This window comes from Saimiri boliviensis, chromosome 2 (genome assembly GCF_048565385.1).
Source record: "Saimiri boliviensis isolate mSaiBol1 chromosome 2, mSaiBol1.pri, whole genome shotgun sequence".
Taxonomy (NCBI): Eukaryota; Metazoa; Chordata; class Mammalia; order Primates; family Cebidae; genus Saimiri; species Saimiri boliviensis.
Window position 1 is genome coordinate 46,347,646 of NC_133450.1, and position 17,683 is coordinate 46,365,328.

General features: G+C 54.1%; 2 protein-coding genes across 3 annotated transcripts; both read left to right on the plus strand.

The window, feature by feature from the left end:
• Nucleotides 1–272: 272 nt before the first annotated feature.
• Nucleotides 273–6,896, plus strand: LRP10 (LDL receptor related protein 10). Its single transcript, XM_003924334.3, has 7 exons — nt 273–838; nt 1,237–1,281; nt 1,806–1,941; nt 4,129–4,319; nt 4,425–5,442; nt 5,753–5,882; nt 6,003–6,896. Exons 1-7 carry the CDS (start codon nt 802–804, stop codon nt 6,588–6,590), a joined length of 2,145 nt encoding a protein of 714 aa, XP_003924383.1. The 5' UTR covers nt 273–801; the 3' UTR covers nt 6,591–6,896.
• A 3,711-nt stretch (nt 6,897–10,607) lies between these two features.
• REM2 (RRAD and GEM like GTPase 2) lies at nt 10,608–17,036 on the plus strand. Of its 2 annotated transcripts, none has more exons than XM_003924335.4 (5): nt 10,608–12,478; nt 13,720–14,061; nt 14,329–14,402; nt 15,386–15,593; nt 15,976–17,036. In XM_003924335.4, the coding sequence occupies exons 1-5, from the start codon at nt 12,376–12,378 to the stop codon at nt 16,269–16,271; spliced, it is 1,023 nt and encodes a 340-aa protein (XP_003924384.1). In that variant the 5' UTR covers nt 10,608–12,375; the 3' UTR covers nt 16,272–17,036. The 2 variants fall into 2 exon arrangements, with proteins under 2 accessions (XP_003924384.1, XP_074249318.1); XM_074393217.1 differs by having other exon boundaries at nt 13,723–14,061.
• Nucleotides 17,037–17,683: the final 647 nt, after the last annotated feature.

The following is a 17,683-nucleotide window of genomic DNA, read 5'->3' on the forward strand; positions in this document are numbered from 1 at the left end:
CTTAGGACCCAAAGGAAAGACATCACAGTTATAGACTAAGCAGACGTCTTTGACAAACGTGTCCTGTAACGAAAAACGTCTTACACCCCGAGGATTAAACAAAGCAGGGTTAAATGTGGAAACTGAAGCTGCAAGTCAGGGGCCCCGTCTGACAAGTCCCGCAGGGCTGGAAAGGGGTTAAGGCGGGCAGGTGGGCGTGACCCGCGCGTTGATTGGCATGGGTGGGACCGGGCTCGTCACTCGCCCGGGCTACTCCAACTCCTGGGCGGGCGGGGGTACCGCCTGGGCAAGGGCTGGGGCGCCGGGCAGAGCCACCTCTCCCCCTCCCCTGCTTCCCTGTTGCGTTCCGCCGGCTAGACGTGCTGGAAGAGTGGAGTACCGCCTGGCCGGCCTTCGGGGCTGACAGTCGGCAAAGTTTGGCTCGAAGAGGAAGTGGTCTCAAACCCCAGCAGGTGGCAGCCAGGCCAGACCAGAGGCGCTCGCGGCCTGTGGGCGGACTTTAGGCGAGGGCGCGCCCCAGTGCCGAGACCTGGGGCTTCGGGAGCCGGCCCCGGGAGAGAGAGCGCGGCGGCGGCCGGAGAAAACAACTCCGAAGTTGGCGAAAGGCACCGCCCCTACTCCCGGGCTGCCGCCGCCTCCCCGCCCCCAGCCCTGGCATCCAGACCACGGGTCGAGCCCAGGCCATGGAACCCCCTTGGGGAGGCGGCACTGGGGAGCCTGGGCGCCCGGGGCTCCGCTGCGACTTCATCGGGTAGACCACAGAAGCTCCGGGACTCTTCCGGCACCTCCGGACAGCCCGGGATGCTGTCGGCCACCCTCCTCCTCCTCCTCCTCCTTGGTAAGGGCGGAAACGAGACCACCCCCCAGCCCCGTCCCAGGGCTGTCACCCGGCCAGCAGCTCTAACTCCCTCCTGTGCGGCCCCGCACCCCACCCTGCCTGCCCGTTCCCCCCAGCCCCTGCCGCCACCCCCAGCGCTGCCCACCGCAACCCCCAGGAAGTCTCCAGCCGCTTCGCTCGGCCCTGGTCCTTTCTCCGGCTTCCCCAGATTACCCCACCAACCCCACCGGCCCCGCTGCCGGACCTTCCTTCCGCAGAAGTCCCGCGCCACTGCCTTCTCCCACCCCCACTCCCTCTTCCTATTAACTGCCCGGAAGTCCCGGATGGCTTCCTTGAGTTACTCAGGTGAAGAAAACTACGGGGTCTCACTCTCCTGCCCTTTCTCGCTCCTCCTCTAGGAGGCGCTCTGGCCCATCCAGACCGGATTATTTTTCCAAATCCTGGTGAGTTGAGGGAACCTCTGGGGCTCCTTGGGCTTGGGAATGAGGTGCACTCAAGAGAAGGACTCTGTTCCTTCATGGGACCTACCATAGTTTTAGAGGGGAGATCATTTAGCCTTTGTTTTATAGATGAGGAAACCGAGGCTTGGTGTGGACCTTCATCTGGTAGTTGCTATGTACTAGTTTGTTTTTTTCTGGGAATATCTATGCTTGATCGTCCTAACCATAATGTAGTCTCCCTGAGGGTAGAGGCAGTATTTCCTGCTCCTCCTGGTTCAGTGGCTGGCACAAAGCACACCTCAGAATTGTTTGTGGTATTAGCATTTACTGGTGAAGCTATGTAGAACGTGGAGAGAAAGAGCAAAGCCAGACGGCTGTTGACTCCAGGATGTGTGTGGGTGGGGGCAGCTACTCTGCTCCTACTTGCAGAGCCCAGACTTTTAGAAACCTCAAGCCTCCAAGGGGAGGGGGAAGGGTGGCATGCCAAGGGGCTGTCTACTACCAGTGTCCTACGTTCCTCTCTCCAGCTTGTGAGGACCCCCCAGCAGTGCTCTTAGAAGTTCAGGGTACCTTACAGAGGCCCCTGGTCCGGGACAGCCGTATCTCTCCTGCCAACTGCACCTGGCTCATCCTGGGCAGCAAGGAGCAGACTGTCACTATCAGGTAAGAAGCGGAGCAAGAACTCATTCTTCTCCCCTGCCCCTTCCCCTCCATTGGAAGTCTTCAGGGATCCAGGGATCACTTCTTTTTCTTTCTTTCTTTTTTTTTTTTTTTTTTTTTTTGAGATGGAGTCTGGCTCTGACTTCCAGGCTGGAGTGCAATGGTGCAATCTCTGCTCAGTGCAACCTCCAACTCCCAGGTTCAAGTAATTCTCCTTCCTTGGCCTCCCAAGTAGCTAGGATTACAGGTGCCCGCCACCATGCCTGGCTATTTTTTATTTTTTTGTATTTTTAGTAGAGATGAGGTTTCACCACATTGACCAGGCTGGTCTTGAACTCCTGACTTCAAGTCATTCTGCCCACCTCGGCCTCACAAAGTTCTGGGATTACAGGCGTGAGCCACCATGCTGGCTCATTCAGGGATCACTTCTCCATGGAATTTCCATCCTTGTCAACAGAGGAAGAGTAGAATTTGATTTGGCCTAGTGTGCCCTAAAAGCCTGACTTTTTCTGGGCCAGACTCGGTGAATTGAAGCTGGGCTGCAGTGGACACCTAGCTTGGGTTCTGGGTATCTCCAAAGGACAGAGGCCACTCTACAAATGATCCTTGGCTCAGATAGAACTGTTCTGAGGAGTCCTCCCATTCATTTCGTGTCCTGCCTGAGATTCAGAACTACTCCTTAATCAGCTGAGAACATTCCTTAGCTTTTCCAGGTCTTTTAAACATTCTAACTCTCCCCGGGCTCCCCTGACCTTGGATCATTATCTGGGGACCATGTTAAGTACCTGGCTATTTGCCTCACATAGTTCACTTTCCATGAATTTACCCAGAAAGGAGTAGGCAAAGAGAGGGGGAAACCTGTGGAGAGGCTGTCAGGGCAAAGGGATCAAAATACCATGGAGAACCAAGCCAGGTCTCACATCTGGCACAGTGGGGTGGGGCAAGATGGTGAGTTCTGGTTAACTGAACTAGATGGCAATCACCAGTTACTGCTGATACCATACTTGAGTGACAGTGCTGCAAGAACTGGAATGCAGTGTACTTCCTCTTAAGTCAGTTTTTCCAAAGGGTTCTAGGATGTATCTTATGGTATTATGGTGATACTGGCCCCTGTTAGGAAGATCCCCATTGACTACATTTACTTAAAAATAATTTGGGGCCGGGCATGGTAGCTCAAGCCTGTAATCTCAGCACTTTGGGAGGCCAAGGCGGGTGGATCACGAGGTCAAGAGATCGAGACCATCCTGGTCAACATGGTGAAACCCCGTCTCTACTAAAAATACAAAAAATTAGCTGGGCATGGTGGTGCGTGCCTGTAAGCCCAGTTACTCAGGAGGCTGAGGCAGGAGAATTCCCTGAACCCAGGAGGCGGAGGTTGCGGTGAGCCGAGATCGCGCATTGCACTCCAGCCTGGGTAACAAGAGCAAAACTCCGTCTCAAAAAAATAATAATAATAATAATAATTTGGTTGCCAGGAGCGATGGCTCACACCTGTAATCCCAGCACTTTGGAAGGCTGAGGTGGATGGATTAGGAGTTCAAGACCAGCCTGACCAACATGGTGAAACCCTGTCTCTACTAAAAATACAAAATTAGCTGGGTGTGATGGCGGGCACCTATCATCCCAGCTACTTGTAAGGCTGAGGCAGGAGACTTGTTTGAACCCAAGAGGTGGAGGTTGCAGAGCCAAGATTACGCCATTGCACTCAAGCCCAGGTGACAAGAGTGAAACTCCATCTCAAATAAATAAATAAGGCAGGCACAGTGGTTCACGCCTGTAATTCCAGCACTTCGGGAGGCCGAGGTGGGTGGACCACGAGGTCAAGAGATCAAGACCATCCTGGCCAACGTGGTGAAACCCCATCTCTACTAAAAATACAAAAATTATTTGGGCATGGTGGTGCACAGCTGTAGTCCCAGCTACTCAGCAGGCTGAGGCAGCAGAATCGCTTGAACCTGGGAGGCAGAGGTTGCAGTGAGCCGAGATTGCTCTACTGCACTCCAGCCTGGGTGACAGAGCAAGACTCCATCTCTAAATAAATAAATAGACTGAGTTTTCATTTGGCCATTTGGATCATGGCTAAGCAGATGTTGTGCTTCCTGGAATACAAGGGGCCTGGTGGCACCAGGGGAGGAGAAAGCCAGCAGCAGTCAGGAGCATCTCACGTCCTGGTCTCCTCTACTCCCATAGGTTCCAGAAGCTACACCTGGCCTGTGGCTCAGAGCGCTTGACCCTACGCTCCCCCCTCCAGCCACTGATCTCCCTGTGTGAGGCACCTCCCAGCCCTCTGCAGCTACCTGGGGGCAATGTTACCATCACGTACAGCTATGCTGGGGCCAGAGCACCCATGGGCCAGGGCTTCCTGCTCCTCTACAGCCAAGGTAGGCTGGACAGGGATGTCTGAGGAGCAATGAAAGCCCCAGGCAGGAGGGGAGGATCCTGAGGGCTCTGGTGCTTCACAGCCCCTCTCCATGGTGTCTCTGCAGATTGGCTGATGTGTCTACAGGAAGAGTTCCAGTGCCTGAACCACCGCTGTGTGTCTGCTGTCCAGCGCTGTGATGGGATTGATGCCTGTGGCGATGGCTCTGATGAAGCAGGTTGCACCTCAGACCCCTTTCCTGGCCTGACCTCAGGGCCCATCCCCTCCCTGCCTTGCAATCTCACCTTGGAGGACTTCTATGGGGTCTTCTCCTCCCCTGGATATACACACCTTGCCTCTGTCTCCCACCCCCAGTCCTGCCATTGGCTGCTGGACCCCCATGATGGCCGGCGGCTGGCCGTGCGTTTCACAGCCCTGGACTTGGGCTTTGGAGATGCAGTGCATGTGTATGATGGTCCTGGGCCCCCTGAGAGCTCCCGACTACTGCGTAGTCTCACCCACTTCAGCAATGGCAAGGCTGTCACTGTGGAGACACTGTCTGGCCAGGCTGTTGTATCCTACCGCACAGTCGCTTGGAGCAGTGGTCGTGGCTTCAATGCCACCTACCATGTGCGGGGCTACTGCTTGCCTTGGGACAGACCCTGCGGCTTAGGCTCTGGCCTGGGGGCTGGCGAAGGCCTAGGTGAGCGCTGCTACAGTGAGGCACAGCGCTGTGATGGCTCATGGGACTGTGCTGATGGCACAGATGAGGAGGACTGCCCAGGCTGCCCACCCGGACACTTCCCCTGTGGGGCTGCGGGTACCTCTGGTGCCACAGCCTGCTACCTGCCTGCTGACCGCTGCAACTACCAGACTTTCTGTGCTGACGGAGCAGACGAGAGACGCTGTCGGCACTGCCAGCCTGGCAATTTCCGATGCCGGGACGAGAAGTGCGTGTATGAGACGTGGGTGTGCGACGGGCAGCCAGACTGTGCGGACGGCAGTGATGAATGGGACTGCTCCTATGCTCTGCCCCGCAAGGTCATCACAGCTGCAGTCATTGGCAGTCTAGTGTGTGGCCTGCTCCTGGTCATCGCCCTGGGCTGCACCTGCAAGCTCTATGCCATTCGCACCCAGGAGTACAGGTCAGTGGGAGTGGGGCTGGCAACAGAGTACAGCCTGAGGGCAAGACTGGGCCATGCAGCTACGGGAGACCATGAAAGCCACCTTGGGGAGAGGTTCCCATGATCAGCTTGTCAGTTGTCTCCTGTAAGGGACAGGTCCAGATCCTGAAAGCAGTCTCAAGGGAGGAGGGACCTCAGATGACCTTTGGGAAAGCCATGGCACAGCTCCAGCCAGCCTGGCCCAGGTGTGGAAGGGGGAGGACTGTCCAGGCTGGGGTGGTCTACTCTGGCTGAGAACTACCAGTGACTAAGCAGTCCTCATTCCTTCTAGCATCTTTGCCCCCCTCTCCCGGATGGAGGCTGAGATTGTACAGCAACAGGCACCCCCTTCCTATGGGCAGCTCATTGCCCAGGGTGCCATCCCACCTGTAGAAGACTTTCCTACAGAGAATCCTAATGATGTAAGTCACTCCCACAACCCTAGCACCTCCTCGTCCCACTTCTGCTGTGGCCCCGCCCCTGTACCCTCTTTTATTCAGCCTTTGGCCCTCTGACTCTGAGGCCTCCTCATCTCCTTGCAGAACTCAGTGCTGGGCAACCTGCGTTCTCTGCTGCAGATCTTACGCCAGGATATGACTCCAGGAGGCGCCTCAGGTGCCCGCCGTCGCCAGCGGGGCCGCTTGATGCGCCGCCTGGTACGCCGTCTCCGCCGCTGGGGCTTTCTTCCTCGAACCAGTACCCCAGCTCGGGCCTCTGAGGCCAGATCCCAGGTCACACCTTCCACTGCTCCCCTTGAGGCTCTAGATGGCAGCACAGGTCCAGCCCGTGAGGGTGGGGCGGTGGGTGGGCAAGATGGGGAGCAGGCACCCCCACTGCCCATCAAGGCTCCCCTCCCATCTGCCAGCACATCTCCAGCCCCTGCTACTCTCCCCGAAGCCCCAGGGCCACTGCCCTCATTGCCCCTAGAGCCATCACTATTGTCTGGAGTGGTGCAGGCCCTGCGAGGCCGCCTCCTGCCCAGCCTGGGGCCCCCAGGACCAACCCGAAGCCCTCCTGGTCCCCACACAGCAGTCCTGGCCCCAGAAGATGAGGATGATGTGCTACTGGTGCCACTGGCTGAACCGGGGGTCTGGGTAGTTGAGGCAGAGGATGAGCCACTGCTTACCTGAGGGGACCTAGGGACTCTACTGGGGCCTTTCCCCTGGGGCACTACTCATGGTGGCACAACCCTTTAGAGGGTGGGTCAGCTTCCCCTCCACCACTTCCTTCCCTGTTCCTGGATCTGAGGGGACTTGGTAGGCCTCCTGTTGACCCTGTGTAGCTGCTGTAAAGTTAGGTGTCCTTCAGGCAGGGAGAGGGCTCACAGAGCCTCCTCTGTACACAGCCAGAGACCCCAGTCCCTTCACCACCACCCGCTTCCCACGCCACCACCATTTGGGTGGCTGTTTTTAAAAAGTAAAGTTCTTAGAGGATCATAGGCCTGGACACTCCATCCTTGCCAAACCTCCACCCAAAAGTGGCCTTAAGCACCGGAATGCCAATTAACTGGAGACCCTTCAGCCCCCAAGGGGAGGATTTGGGCAGAATCTGAGGTTTTGCCATCCACAATCCCTCCTACAGGGTCTGGCTCACAAAAAGAGTGCAACAAATGCTTCTGTTCCATAGCTATGTCATTGCTCAGTCAGTTGAGGTCAAAAATAAAGGAATCATACATCTCAAAATTTTGCAAATTAGCCGTGAGCCTGAGCCCTGCCTCTGCCCATCTCGGTCTATGCTCACCTCATCCCGCTTCTCCCTGTGGAAGCCGTTGCTCGGCCCTCTACCTCCTCCCCTCTTCCTGTTTATCTCCCAACCACCACTGCACTCTTGATTTTTTTTTTTTTTTTTTTTTTTTTGAGACGGAGTTTCACTTTTGTTACCCAGGCTGGAGTGCAATGGCGCGATCTCGGCTCAGCGCAACCTCCGCCTCCTGGGTTCAGGCAATTCTCCTGCCTCAGCCTCCTGAGTAGCTGGGACTACAGGCACGTGCCACCATGCCCAGCTAATGTTTTATATTTTTAGTAGAGACGGGGTTTCACCATGTTGACCAGGATGGTCTCGATCTCCTGACCTTGTGATCCACCTGCCTCGGCCTCCCAAAGTGCTGGGATTACAGGCTTGAGCCACCGCGCCCGGCCTTGCACTCTTGATTTTTAAACCACACAGAAGGTAAGAAAATTCTAGGAACCATAAGAACCAGCCCTCTCCATTTCCACTCAAATGCCTGGGGCCCAGCTCTGCGGTGACTGACTGCAGGGGTGTGCGCCAAGCCTCTTTCCTAACAGCCAGGATAGAAGTCAGGGGAGCCAGCTGGGCCCTGCAGTCAGGAAGGTTGTCGTTTATGGAGCATTCCCCAAGCATGGATCATAGGAACAACTGTCCCTGGTGGGACACTGGAGTCATGACTCCTACCCTCCACCCTCCACGCCCACCAGGCACTTAGCAGTCTGTCCTATGCAAGATAGATGAACTCTCAGCCAGGATACCTCAAAGCAGGCAAAGATGAGTGGAGGGAAAATTCACAAACATTCAGGGTATGAGGTGCTGGCATTCCCATGGCCAAATCCAAGAGGTCTGCCTGGAAGAGGGCCCAAACCGGATTCTAAAGAATGCTGTTGGAATAGAGCTGTGAATTCCAAGCAGGGGGACTGTCCACAGGACAAGCAAACTGAAGAGACTAGAGGGCAGGGGCTGTAGGCGACACCCTGGGCCTGACAGCACAAGCAGCGGCCAGAGCTGCAGAGCTGGGGGCGGCGGGGGGCGAGTAATGGAGGGAATGATTTGCAAGCCGTGTTGGAACCCAGCCCCTAGTTAGCAAAGTGACAGAAGCTGCCTGAGTTTGGAAGGAAAATCGAGGCAAAAGACACAGGAGGTTGTGGGGGTGGGATTGATGCCTCAGGAGCAAAGCTGAGGAATTCCCTAATGGAGTCAGTCCCTGGGGATAGAGGTTGCCCGCAGGCTCTCCTTGTCTAGCCCCATACCTAGTGGAGCCTGTTACCCAAACCTAGCCCCACACCTGGTAGAGAGGCCTTGTTGATTACAGCCTGTCAGCATCCTCAAAACCAGCACTAACTGCACAATTTTCCTCTCTTAGTGAGCAAGAGCCTGCTGAAGTAGCAGAGAAGGGTATGGGTCCATGTGCAGTTCTGGGACCATGGCACCTTGGCTCAGGGAAGACCCGAGCTCCTTTCACTGCAGACCCTCTCCGGAGACTGGGGAGTGGGCTCCAGAGAACCTGGTTTTTGCTTACCGTTCTCCCTTTGGGCCCTCCTTCCTTAGTACAAACAGTCCTGGGTCCACTCAACGTCAGGCCCAGTGTAAATAATAAAGCAGTGATTTTCCCGCCCCTGCCTCTCCATAGCCTGGTCTTTGCCCTCTCCTTTGCTCTTCTCTTCCCCATAGCCACCTCAATTACCTGCAGCCTGATAATCTTCATCCCTTTATCCAGACCTTTTCTCTCCTAGTGGTATTGCAAACTGAAAGTGGACAAAGACTTCAGGTAAAACTGCTCCTTGTGGTGGAATGCTTCTGAATGCTGGAAGGAGGACTTCGGGCAGAGTTCACTAGGGAGGCCTGTGCTTATAGATCAGTGGGCCTGAAAGAAGTTTCTTTAGTTTCTAGGTGTATGCTGTACAGGGTGTAGGCAGTAACAATACTCTTGTCAGCCATAGTGAAGCCCCAAGGTAGCTGGGATAGGGTACTGACCTTATACAGGCAGCATGGTGAAACTAAGACAGAGGGTCCTGCCCAAGCGATGGCACTGGGGAGCAGTCACTCAGGTTTATTTCCACCAGGGCCCAAGAAAAAAAGTAATGAGGCAACTTAAAATTCTGTCAAGATAGATACCAATATCCAAGGTGCTTGGTCTTACGAGTGTGGGACCCACATCAAGGTTCTTGGTGGGAAGGCAGGAGGCGTTTTCAGCATGAGATAGGAATCAGGCTGTGAATCAGAGTCTAGAATCTAAGATAAAAGAAGATACCAGAGCTGGGAGCTGTGGCTCACACACGCCTGTAATCCTAGCACTTTGGGAGGCCGAGGCCTGATTGCCTGAGCTCATGAGTTCAAGACCAGCCCGGGCAACACTGTGAAACCCCATCTCTACTAAAATACAAAAAATTAGCTGGGTGTGGTAGTACGCACCTGTAGACCCAGCTACTTGGGAGGCTAAGGCAGGAGAATTGCTGAAACCCAGAAGGCAGAGGTTGCAGTGAGCTGAGATTGCGCCACTGCATTCCAGCCTAGGCAATAGACGGAGACTCCCTTTCAAAAAAAAAAAAAAAATACCAGAACTCAGTCCTTAAGAAACAAAATTCTGCTGAACACAGTAGCTCATGCCTGTAACTTCAGCACTTTGGGCGGGCCCAAGGCAGGCAGATTGCTTGAGGCCACGAGTTCAAGACCAGCCTGGGAAACATGACGAAACCCTGTCTCTACCAAAAATACAAAAACTAGCTAGTCTCATAACCTGGTCTCAAAATAAATAAATAGATTTTTTTTTTTTTTTTTTTTTTTAAAAAGGAAAGGAAATCATGGGCCTGAACGAAGCTCCAGGCCTCACTGGGAGGGAAGAAGGACCCCCAACCACACAGCCTAAGGCTGCGGAAGCACCAAGGTGGTTAAAGAGTGAGTGCCTGTCTAGGCAAAATCTGCTATTGATGTTTTTTGTTTTTTGTTTTTTTAAAAAAAGAGTGAGTGCCCGATGATGCCAGATTCTTCACCTGAAGTGAACCCTCTCACAACAGAGCTGGGCCGTGGGCATCATAAACCCCATTTCGCAGGTTCAGGAGGAGCTTCAAGGAAATCCAAAGATTGTCCCAGTCTCTACCAAGTGGTGGATTTAGACCTGGCATGACTCCATTCCAAATCTCACCCTTGTTCCACTGTTCCACAGGACCTCCCATTCCTGAGGGAGCCTGGACACGGGCAAATGCTCAGCCCAGGAGGTTGAGGTTACAGTGAGCTATGATCGCACCACTACAGTCTAGCCTGGGCATGGGCAATAGGGAGAGACCCTCTGTCTGAAAAAAATAAAAATATTCATTTTGGAAGGAAGTAATTCTAAAATGTTATACTTGTCTTCAGCATATCTGCAATATAATAAAATTTTTCTGAATAGCTGAGGATCATTCATAGAAACCAGTGGCTTTTCTCCAGCAGTATCTCCTGACACTGTAACTGTAGGAGTATGGGGAGCTATTTGCTTTTATGCTAAATGACCTCAGACCACTTATAAAATGCATATGAGTGCATTAAATGTTTTTTTATGTGTGGTGTTACCTCCCTGGCTACAGGGGTCACTTGCTACTCTAAATGTGTTTCTAATCTACTAGTACAGGAGCACACATGGACACATTAAAATTGTGCATAGAAGTAAGGATAAGTAGGCCATGATTTAGGACTGGAGAATCTACCCAGTGAGTAAAGTGTATGAATATTTTAGCTGCTAAGGGGTCCTTTCTGCTCCCTCAAACCCTGTACTGTTGCCCTGTAGTTGACCTCCAGATAAGTGAACTGTCACTGCATATTGTTCCCAAGATGATTATTTGCCTCTTCCATTGGAAAAGTCTGCTGAGGACTGCGGTATAGACTGTTCCCAATAATAGGAGACAGTTGGAATATTTAAGAGAAGGAAAGCAGCATAGTGTAGAAATAAAAAATCTTTGGCACTGGAAAGATGTGGGTGGGATTCCTGGTGTTCCCATTTTCCAGCTGCAGGATTGCTTTAGGGACAGGCCACCTACCTACCATGTGAGCCTTGGGGTCAAGAAAATGAAAGGAGATGATGTAGGAAAGTGCTTAGCACAGCATCTGGCAAAAACAGGGCACGGAAAGGAAATCAGAATGTGTTTTTGGGAGCTTAAGGGTGTCAGGAAGGAGGACAAGCAGGAAAGGGGCAGGAGAAGAAACCTGAAAGGAAAGGGAACAGGGCAGAAAAGGAACAGTAAGATATGTGCTATCTGGGCTTCCTCAAACAGCCAGACATCATCCATTGTGTATCTGCCTTGCATAGCCCAGAAAGCCTGGCAGCTTCACCAAAAAACATGAACAGTGGGGTAGGGCAGTTGGGAGGTAACCGGCGCTCTCCCTCTGCCCACTTAAGACTGGGAACTTCGTGTTTGAGATAGCTAGCTTTGTCTGGCCCCTTTTTCCTGCTCTGATTATTGTTGGCTTGGTGGGCCTGGCAGGGAGAGAAGGTGGAGGAGCCTCCACAATGGTTTGCTCTTACCCAAACTTAGTGGTAAAATAAAGCTGCCCAAATGAAGCAGCTGTATTTCCTTCCTTAGAGCATCTGCCTAGAGGCTGGGAAATGGGTACTTTCGTGGCTCTTGGCCCAGAAGAGGCAGGATGGAGAAGGAGAAGGTAGCAGGCTGGCTGTGCCTCAGTGCCCACACTTCTTTTGACCTATATCTCGTTTTTCAAACCAGCTTTTAGTCTTTCTGCCTCTTCTTGTGCAGCCACTGAGCACGCTCTTTAAGCTGGACACTGGGCTAGTGGGCTGGAAATACAAGAGACAAATGATGCATAGTCCTGGCTGCTGGAGAAAGAGCTTCACCTCCCGAGGTCCCTGCCTTCTCCCACCCTCAGCTCCCTTACCCATGACACCCCCAGTAACCCTTGTCTGTTCTGCCCCCTGACTGTTCTGTCATGCCTCAACCAGGCTCTGCAGTGTGTATGCTTCCAGAGGGAAGCGACACAAAAGAAAGGGAGGGGGCGCGGAAAGGAGGGAATCCCGCTGACATCACTGCTCATTAGCATGTGTGACCTCATCGGGGGGTGGGACAATTTCCCCAGGTGTCTTGGGGGGAGGGCATGTGTGTTGGGGGGTGGTATTTAAAGGGAAAAGCTGACAGTGCTGCTGAGTGAGGGAGCGGGTGCTGCGAGCCGCTGGGCTGCACACGCACACGCACACCGATGCACACGGACCTGGACACCGACATGGACATGGACACAGAAACCACAGCACTCTGCCCCTCTGGCAGCCACCGGGCCTCCCCTCCAGGGACGCCCACGCCAGGTGAGGGATAACCTGGGCAGGTTCTGGCTGAAACCATGGGGGTGGGAGCTGAAGCTTTGGTGGGGAGGTCAGAACTAGGGGTTGAGGGAGCTTGAGCCCAGTCTGCAAGAGGAGAAGAGCAATTGAGAAAGTGGAGAAGACCCCTGCTCACACAAGAAAAGAGATTAGGCTAGGGTGGAGGGGAAGAGCTGCCTAAATGCCCCCTCCCCCATCACTCCCAGGGCTCTGCTTGAGAAACTGGTACATGGCCCCTAGCTCAGCCTCATTCCCGAGCCTGGGATGGGCAAGAAGGAAGGGGAGAAGAAAGAGGCAGCCCCCAAGCCTGGGGATCACAGGCAGGGGGCTACTCCGGGGACCTGTTGTAAGGGTTCTTCTGGCTCCTGGAGGCCCTGGCTGCTGGCCAAGTATTGATCCTGGGCTATTTCCAGCCTCCCTCCAACCCTCTTTGTTGTGTCTGTTATTCCTTCTCCAGTTACCCTGACCCGCACATTGTCACTCTCCCTTTCACTCACACACACACGCACTCTCTACGTCTACCTCTCTATGAACACAATATTCTCTCCCACTCACAGGGACAGACAGGAATGCAGGATTCTCACACCCAACCACGCACTGAGGGATGCTCACCTATAGGGCCATGGGAAGCTGCAGCCCCCGTCTCTCTCTCTCACACACACAGAGCCCACAGGGACCCAACATGCACATCATCTCAAAAAGCAAAGGCCCTTTCCTAGGAAGAGGCTCGCTACAAAGTTTTTTACTCTGCTCTACCTACTCCCCAGACACTGGGCGGCAGCTTCAGCTTCTCATCCTCTCTGCTTCTCCTCGGTTTGGGGATTACCAGGGCTGGAAACAGGAGGAGGAAGGGCTTCTTGGTGGAAAGAGAGGCAGCTTCCCCTAATCCCTGCTGCACCCCACAGGGCCAGAGGCCTGTGTGTCAGTGTAACGTGTGAGTGGGTGTGCAAGCCTGCATTTAGGTCCCTTCCCTGCATGGGGCACATTTTGACTAGGTTGGGGTTGGGAGCGCATTGGAGAAGCTATCATGTTGGCTCCAGTTCAGGCTTCTGGAGAATTTAGTATAAGAGGTCAGGCCAGAGATTCTCAGTTACTTCTGGGTAATGGTCATCAAGTGGGTGTGGCTGGGCCTCTGATGCTGGAACAGCCTGGACTGAGCCTTCTGCAGATGGCTGGGCATATCCCACTCATAGCTTCCTTTTCTTTGCCCTCCCACCCCACCCCAGAAGCAGATGCCACATTGCTGAAGAATCCAGAGAAACTGTTGGCAGAGTTGGACCGGGGCGGGTTACCCTCTGCCCCTGGGGCCCCCAGACGAAGAGGCAGTATGCCTGTCCCTTACAAGCACCAGCTCCGGCGGGCCCAGGCAGTAGATGAACTTGACTGGCCACCTCAGGCCTCATCCTCTGGCTCCTCTGACTCATTGGCCTCAGGAGAGGCACCCCCTGCTCAAACGGATGGCATCTTCAAGGTCATGCTAGTGGGGGAGAGTGGCGTGGGCAAGAGCACTCTAGCAGGCACTTTTGGTGGTCTCCAGGGAGACAGCGCTCATGAACCGGAGAACTCAGGTATTTGGGAAAGCCCTGAAGGGACTGAGGGGGCTCTGGGGTCCTGGTCAGGGAAGGAAGTACTGATGACCTGAGCAGCCCTGGAGGACAGAGCTTAACAGAAGCTTCTCCAATGCTTTTTATGGCAGCCTCCCTAAAGTGGGGGCGGGGGGGGGGGGCAAGACGGTTTCTCTGGTGCTGAGATCTGAGGTGTCCCTGGTTACCAGGTCTCACAAATGTTGGGGAACCTCCTAATAGACTTTATTCCCTCTCCCTGTTTTCCAACAGAGGATACCTATGAGAGACGCATCGTGGTGGATAAGGAAGAAGTGACTCTAGTCGTTTATGACATCTGGGAACAGGTGAGAACTAAGATGTGGTTGCAGGCAGGTGATGAAGCTGGGAGAACAGGGGAAGGGCAAAGTCTGGCTGAAGGCTGGTGGGACTGCTGGTCCTGGTTTCAACATGTACTGGAACTTGAGCTTTTGTTCATATCACCTCAGAAAGCAAAGGCCCACACCAATGTTCATACCACAGGCCGTGGCCATTAAAAGCTACAGTCTTTCCAGAATCTTCTGACCCAGAGGAAACTTAGGATGGGAATTTGACAAAACCTGCAGCTGCAAGCTAGGCTGAACACCCTGAAATTGACTCTATCCACAAATTTTTCAGCCTGAAGGAATCCGATGTGACAGGACAAGAGCTCAGGGATCTGGAATATCAGGGAAGGGGGGAAAAAGTGAAGACTTCTTTTTTTTTTTTTTTTTTTTTTGAGACGGAGTTTCGCTTTTGTTACCCAGGCTGGAGTGCAATGGCACGATCTCGGCTCACCGCAACCTCCGCCTCCTGGGTTCAGGCAATTCTCCTGCCTCAGCCTCCTGAGTAGCTGGGATTACAGGCACGAGCCACCATGCCCAGCTAATTTTTTGTATTTTTAGTAGAGACAGGGTTTCACCTTGTTGACCAGGATGGTCTCGATCTCCTGACCTCGTGATCCACCCGCCTCAGCCTCCCAAAGTGCTGGGATTACAGGCTTGAGCCACCACGCCCGGCTAAGACTTCTTAATATTTGGACACAAAGGTTAGCAGATAGAAATAAGAGGCCAAATTACAGACATGTGAATAATATTCATTTTTAAATTAAGAGCTTAAGCTTAAGAAATCAGGATGGCTACCCTAGTCTAGGACCTTCACATTACTAATTTCTCCCTCCTCCACAAACACTCTGGGTATGGAGATTCTGCTATTAACTAGCTCTACTGTCCTAAGCAGGTGACTTCCTTCTCCCTCACAGCCCAGGATCAGGAGATCCCTCCAGCCCTAACATTTCTCTGTCTGTCTGCAGGGGGATGCAGGAGGGTGGCTGCGGGACCACTGCCTTCAGACCGGGGACGCCTTTCTCATCGTCTTCTCAGTCACGGACCGACGGAGCTTCTCCAAAGTTCCAGAGACACTACTTAGGCTCCGGGCTGGGAGGCCGCACCACGACCTACCAGTTATCCTCGTTGGAAACAAGAGCGACTTGGCCCGCTCCCGGGAAGTATCACTGGAGGGTGTGTATACTGAACAGATTCCATACTTGCGATCTCAAGAGAACGCTCTCCCTTCCAGGTCACTGCTTCTCTCTAAGGCCTTTTTACCATTGCTGGTGTACGAACCCACTTGCAATTAGTCCCAGACTAAGGGCAGTCTCCCAGTGCCCCACTCCAGGACCCCGAGAATCCCTTCTTGTCACTTCCCCTCGCCTCTCTCCAAGGCCCACTTCTCTCTCTCCTTCGCACCTCCACCACTTTGTTCTCTCGGTTCCAAGATTCGCTAGTACCAATATCCTTTCCAACCACAAGCCCAGGCCCTCCCCAGGCCCACCCTCGTCCCGGCACCCCACCCCCGACCCCGTACAGCACAGCGGGCGCCTGAGCCGGTCCCTTCCTGCAGAGGGCCGCCACCTGGCCGGGACGCTGAGCTGCAAGCACATCGAGACGTCGGCCGCACTTCACCACAACACGCGGGAGCTCTTCGAGGGCGCGGTGCGCCAGATTCGGCTGCGGCGAGGCCGGAACCGCGCCGGGGGCCAGAGGCCCGAGCCGGGCAGCCCCGAGGGCCCTGCACCGCCAGCACGCCGCGAGAGCCTCACCAAGAAGGCCAAACGGTTCCTCGCCAACCTGGTGCCGCGCAACTCCAAGTTCTTCAAGCAGCGCTCCAGGTCGTGTCACGACCTCTCGGTGCTCTGAGCCGCGGTCGCCATGGCCACCGCGGTCGCCATGGTCACCGCACCCTCCGCTCGCCCCCTCGCCTCGCCCCGCCCCCGTCCGGCTTCCCGGGTGGAGGCCTTCTAGGAAACCAAAAACTCCCAGGATGCCCCGGTGGGACCTCCGGGGGCGGTCCGAGTCCGCTGGGCGGCACCTCTACGCCTGCCTCGACGCGTTCTCCGAACCGTCGGGCCCCAGGGCGCCTAGAAGGCGAGGACGCAGACCTGAGGGCGGCCGGTGAGCGGGGCGGGTTCTACTGGGTCGGGAAGAAAAATAATTCTGCAAGGTATTTTGTTTTTTATTAATTCGCGCTTGGCCACCTCGTCTGTAAAGAGATACTAAAAGCGAGATCTTGAAAAGTGCTTTGTAGACTCCTTGACGGAGTTTGCCTCCTTTGTACGCTGCGTGAACATGCCTTACCTTTAAGAGAGTCTTAAAGGTAAAGACACCGAGACCCCTCTCTTCCAAGGACCTTCCCGAAAACGTTCTGGCTCTGGTCTACCGCATTTGTCCACTTTGCCTTTAAGGAGTTCTTAAAGGTAAGGGCCTGGAAGCTCTGTTATTGAGACTGATTCTCTGACTTACCAGTCCACCACCCCACTTCCCCTTTAAAGTTATTAAAGGTAAGAGGTGGACACACTTTCTGCATTCAGATGCTGAGCAGGGGCAACCCCTTTTAGCCAGGGCCCAGGAGGCACCAGCAAGGGGCCACCCTTTCCCTTTTAAATAAATAATTTTTGTACTGCATCTGTTCACTTTTGACGGTTCTTGGAATCTCCGGGGAAGGGATGGGTGTTGATGGAAACTGTATTATCCACAAGAAAACTCAAGCCCAGAGAAGTAAGGAACCTAACTCTCTAAAGCGGCTCTGGAACTGACTTGGCCTGGGGTAGTCCGTGTCAAAGGGCCAGAGGCCCTTACAGATAATCAGGTCCACTTCGTGCGTTTGCCAACGAGAAAACAGGCCTGGAGAGGAACAGGGACCTCCTAGAAGTCATTTGTAAATGAGTGACACAGTGGGACCAAGTCTCCAGACTGAGCCTCATCTCCTTACCCCACTATATCCTTCAGGGAACAGGCTAGAAGTTACATTTAGCTCCCAGATGTACTCAGCTTTTACTTGGGATGGTTCAAGGTGGGGCCCCTATCCACCATGGAGGCCCATCAGCTCGGGCGTGATGGGGTCCGCCTGCACCTCCTCTGGCAGGGCCCCACAGCCCCAGCTGTCACCTGCAAAGCCCGTGTGAGTACTGAAGCTGTCACTGCCTCCCCTGGGGACGCCCACGCCTGCTGCTGCCTGAGCCATAAGTTTGAACAAAGGGAGCAGAGACAGCAGCTCCTCTCACCACCCCTAGACATATAATAGAGCTACCTGAGCACCTGAGGGCCAGCCT